The sequence below is a fragment of the Malus sylvestris genome, chromosome 13 (genome assembly GCF_916048215.2).
Source record: "Malus sylvestris chromosome 13, drMalSylv7.2, whole genome shotgun sequence".
NCBI classification, from domain to species: domain Eukaryota; kingdom Viridiplantae; phylum Streptophyta; class Magnoliopsida; order Rosales; family Rosaceae; genus Malus; species Malus sylvestris.
Genome location: NC_062272.1, coordinates 41,330,743 through 41,336,262, shown reverse-complemented (window position 1 = coordinate 41,336,262; position 5,520 = coordinate 41,330,743). Strand labels below are relative to the sequence as shown.

The 5,520-nt window shown below is 36.9% G+C and overlaps 1 protein-coding gene across 1 annotated transcript; it reads right to left on the bottom strand.

Moving 5' to 3' along the window:
* Positions 1–251: 251 nt before the first annotated feature.
* LOC126596110 (60S ribosomal protein L13a-4-like) lies at positions 252–3,125 on the bottom strand. Its single transcript, XM_050262584.1, has 4 exons — positions 2,772–3,125; positions 1,767–1,883; positions 1,567–1,654; positions 252–510 (listed from the first exon to the last, which is right to left on the bottom strand). Exons 1-4 carry the CDS (start codon positions 3,041–3,043, stop codon positions 367–369), a joined length of 621 nt encoding a protein of 206 aa, XP_050118541.1. The 5' UTR covers positions 3,044–3,125; the 3' UTR covers positions 252–366.
* Between the last annotated feature and the right edge of the window lie 2,395 nt (positions 3,126–5,520).

Sequence of the window (5,520 nt, the reverse complement as noted above, 5' to 3'; positions counted from 1 at the left end):
GGTAAACTAACAATTCTCAGAACCTTGTACACATTTGACGTGAAATTTCCCGAGCTATCTTGCACTAAGAAGTTGATTACTGAATTGCTTAAAGAAGTTGATTACTGAATTAGATTAGATGTTATACTGACATGTAAATAGGGGTTTTTGTGTCAACCGATTGTGTTCTTGTAAAACTGATTTCATAAAAGTGATTTCAGCCATTTCATAAAATACCAAATCGTATACAAGTGAAATCTATAAGAAACAAATACCACGCAAATACTTGGCCATTAAAACGAACAAAGTATCATAACACGAACAAAAATAATCTCTGAACTCAATCGTCAACAAGATTATCATCTTAAACACACAAATGTCTACTCATCAATATTTAATGGGGGCAATGATCTCTAGCTGAGGTCCTAGTTTCTCCTCAGCAGACTTCTCTGCTTTCACCCTCAGTTTGTTCAACTGTTTCTTCCTCTCATACGCAACTTGGGCCCTCTCCTTTCTCTTGTTCTCAAGCTCCTGCAAACATACAAATTCATTAGTTTGACATTTGTAGGCTCATGCAAGAAAAATAAATGCATGGCCCTTCGCCTAACAAGAGAGTTTTACCAAAATCAAACCCAAAAAAAAAAAAAAAAAAAAAAAAACAGCCACACATGCACACATGCATGAGTTCCATGGACGTGTTGAATTTATGCTCTTGGTGATGGATGATACAAACACAGAAAGTACTAGACCTATTTTAGATAATCCACTAGACCATACAAAATAAAAACACTCTAGCTCTAACATAAAGTGTGAGACACCAAATTTTCAGTACAAGTGTTGGTGCACATGGGCATCAAAGAAGAGGGATAGCAACCGATTGAAAATAAGAACCAATATAATCAACTATATAACTAGAACTTATGCTTGTGTCCAAGGGATTGAGGCCAAGTTAGTAAAGAATGGAGAACAAAAAGTTGATAGAAAGAATTTAGAAATGCACTACATCATCGTTACAGCAGTTTGTAGGATGGATTTGTAAATGACGTATTCGAAGTCGTGATTTGCGAATTCCCTTCATATGCCTTTGTAATAGTCAAGAAGGGCTTTTTGTAATCCCCCAATCTAACATTTTGTGATAATCCTAAATTGAGACTTAGAAATCCCTCACCCAATCATAACAGTATGTAAAGACCAATATAGATGATTAATAAAGACAGAAAACAAAAGGAGTGCCGTTTATTATTAATAATACAATAATACAGAACAAATGACTTTTGTCAGTAATAATACAATAATGTTAGGCGACTCCACCATTTAGACATGCAGCATGAAACATATAGCAATCATTTTCCAAATCAAGAAAACAGAAGCGCTAACAACATTGTGCATTTAAGAGGAAGAACAAACATAAGCCACGGAAACAACTCCATATGCAAACTCAATTAAGATGCAATCTGACTCAATGGGAAATAATGATCATACCACTTTGAACTAAAAGAGAAAACTAGATACTTTACCCAGACCATTATCAGCACAAGGACACAAAACACTAGGTAAAAACAAACAAGGAAAGCAGGGGATTCTCACCTTAATGGTCTCATAGTGGTTCCATCCAACCTCTGAAGAAAGCTTGCCCAACAAACAGTACTTGTGTCCTGCTTGCAGCCTCAAGACCCTGCAGATATAAAAAAAAAACAAAACAATAAACATTCACTTCATGAAATACAGAACAATCTATATAACAAGACAGGCATTTGGCAAATGAAAAATAGTGTCAAAAAACTTACTTGAGCGCATCAGGAATGACCATCCTCTTAGTCTTGTCATATGGAGGTGGAATACCCTCATATGCCTTCAGACGAGCAAGTGCAGCAGCACCACGCTTAGTCTTATGGGGAATCATCCTGCAGAAAAAAGCAATAACAAAGTTACTTAACATAAAAACTCTCAAGCAGTAGAACGAAGCAAAAAGCAATAACTTATTTTTATTCCAACAAAAAATATAGGCGACTGGCTACAATATATATATATATATATATATATATATACATGTATATGTATATATATATGTATATATATATGTGTGTGTGTGTATATATATATGTATGTATGTATATATGTGTGTATGTATATATATATATGTATGTATATATGTGTGTATGTATATATGTATGTATATGTATGTATGTATATATATGTATGTATATATGTGTGTATATATATATGTATGTATATGTATGTATATGTATGTATTTAATGTGAACATTATGTTTTTGATACAATCATCTTCTGACGACCGAGATGGATATTCTATTACATATATGTAAGTATTGTAGCCAGCACCAAAAACTACACAAATCTAACACAAAAAATTCCCCTAGTGAATCAAAATTAGCCAAAAAACAGATATTCCAATACATGTAAGAAATGAGGTTCGCTTTATGGTTGTCAATGGAGAAATGTTATGTTTCATCGCTAAATTGAAGTGTTTTTTGCAAAATAGTGATTAACTAAAGTGCTCTTTCATTTTTTATAAACAAAAACTAAGAAGAAGTGTTCAAAACACAAAACTTTACAGCACCAACTGAATTAAAACAATCAATTTCATCATCAACCATAAACCCAACAATAAAAACTAACAAAATCCCCAAATGGGTTTTTGATACATTCCATTGATTTACATAGACAATGTAACCTAATCAAACAAAACAATAAAAGCCCAGCAGCTCAAGCTAATAAAGCATGCATAAATCAATAAATCGGCAAAGACTAACAGAAAAATGACGACGTACCCACGGATGGTGCGCCAGAGGATCTTAGCCGGGGCGCGGAAGTGGATGGGACCATGAGAAGGCTTAGTGTTCATGCGCTTACGCAAGAACCTCATGTACTTCATCTTCTGCCTCACCAGCCCACCGGAGATACAGATCTCCTCCGCGCGAACAACCACGACCTTCTGCCCATTGAGCAGCTCCTTGGCCAGGATCGAAGACAGGCGGCCGAGCATGTGGTGGCGGGCGTCCACCACAACGCGCTTAGCGCAGATACCTGAGCCAGACACCATTGTTCCCTCTCTGTGCAACCCTAATGCGGCTCCGAAGTGAGAAATAGGTGCGGAAGCGTTAGGGTTTTGGGTCGAGTGTGGTTTATAAGGGATGGTTATATAGGATGCGGGTTTGGATTGGCTGTTGGTGGGTGTACGTTTGTATATGGTGGGGAAGGAGAGGATTATTAATTTATTAGTTGTTGGGCCATCTGGGCTAGGGTGGCCACAAGGCCCAGGCAAAATCATTTCCCGTTCAACAAACAGAGGAATTAACGTGTTTCGAGAATGCTTGGAAATATTACAACATGTTGATTGGTTGTTATATTTTCAGAATTCTCGAGGAACGTGAGGTTGTCATTCCTAGAATCGAGGATTTGGGACGAACCAAATACAACATCAAAGAGTGCTTTGCTAGACCAACATTATTGTTCTATTTCTCCACTCACATTATAATCTCATTCATCATAAAAAGAGAAATTAAAATGTTGTTATAAGTCTATTTGACTGAACTATTCTAAGTGAATAGAGACAGGGAGGCCGGCAGTAATAAGAGAGAAAAGAGAGATTTAATTGTGAGGTGTATGTTGTATCACTCCATTATGCATTTATTTATAGTAGTAGGATAGGTAAAATTCTTACCATTTTAGGATTACAACTCTAATAGGATATTAATTACTAAAAGGAATATTCAAATATATCCCTAGATACACTAGGATTTACACAATCACATTTCTATTCTACATACGCCTGCAACACTCCTCCTTGAGTATGTAAATACTCAAACAAAATATCGCACTAGATCTTCAGCAGATAAGGTAGAACAGTGGATGAAGTTAGCGACACAACAGGTGAATTGGAGTGTCAAATTTAAAGAAAGTATGCATTGGTAGTAAAACTCACAAAATCTTTCTATGGTAAATCATAAGGCAGGTGATAACCCATAGACTAAGGAGAAAAGTGAGAAGCATGCATAATGTCTAAAACAAAACTCAAACAGGACAAACATAGTGAACTCAACGAAGTATGATTGTAATACCCTGAAAATTTAAATATATGAAATAGAATATTCATAATTATTGTGATTGTAATACCCTGAAAATTTAAATATATGAAATAGAATATTCATAATTATTGTGACGACCCGTCACTAATTTTCCTATGTAATTTCTCCCTGAGTATGTGTATTGACTATTATGCCCTTATTGGCAAGTGACGTGGACGTATTCATATTGCTTTTATTTTATTTCTCACTATCGCATTTAAATTGTACACGTTGTTACGAGTGTACGTAAATTTTTATCAGTGTGAAAACACTATTTCGGATAGATTTTCGATACCCTTTTCGGTACAAAATCTAAACTCTATCCCTAGCCTTCTATTTAGGCCATCATGTGCACTCCACCAATCCCATCCACTCCCTCTTTGCAACAACCAATCAGAAAAAGCAAAAGAAAATAATTCTCTCTCTTGCTCTCTCTTTCTCTCTCTCTCCCGTATACCATCTTTCTCTGCAAAACCCTCAAACGAGCTTCAAAGCTCACAAATCGAACCCAAAAACCACTCCATTGTACTTACCTCAATCCCACGATCACAACCATGTTCTTCAAACCCGGAATGGACAAGTTTTCAACGTCGAACTCGTGAGGTCCCAACTCAATGATCTGAGTTCATCAAATTTTAGGTCGGGTTAAGGAGTTTTGAAGTTAAAGGAAGCCTTCCCACAACTCCCCGAGGCCCTTAGGACATTTTTTAAGAAGCTTGGACGTCGAAACAACCGAGTTTCGAGGAGCTCACTTTTGGTCAGAACTTTCGAGGCGTTTTCCAACGACCTCATCCACTTTTTGGACTCCAAATAGGTATAACGCGATTCTACACTTCACTAGCTTCAAATCCATATAAAGTACGTCAAAAATGGTTGAGAAATGAAAGAGAATAGTGAGTTTGAAAATTTTCCAGAAAATCAGCGAAAAATCAAGTTGCAGACTGCTGCGGACGATGACGACGATAAGGACAAACGGAGAAAGAGACAGAATATTCCATCAGAGTTGACTGAATATTCCTGATGGCTTCAGGTAACGCCATTAGCTTCTGTTAGCATTTAATGGAATATTCCGTGGAATATTCCTGACGGTGTCAGGCTAGCTGACGGCACTGGCCTGCGCGTTTGGCCGTGCCATTGCCGGTGCGTGGGGGCGCTTGAGCTGACCAAAAATTATTTTAAAAATTTGGGGATGTTCGTGACGTCAAGTAGGTCACGATAGTATATTTAAACCCTAGGTTTGAGCAAAATATGGGGGTTTTATTTAGATTTACGTATATGTGCTTTAATTAATTCGAAATTAGTTATTTCACATATAGGGGAAACGTATCCCGATGACGTTCGAGGCCAAGCTAGGCTCGGGGGCTACGAACCAGCAACTTACTTGTGAGTGGGCAGTTTATTTTTATATCTATACGTATTTATAGTTTCCAGAATTGGATAAATACATCACTTT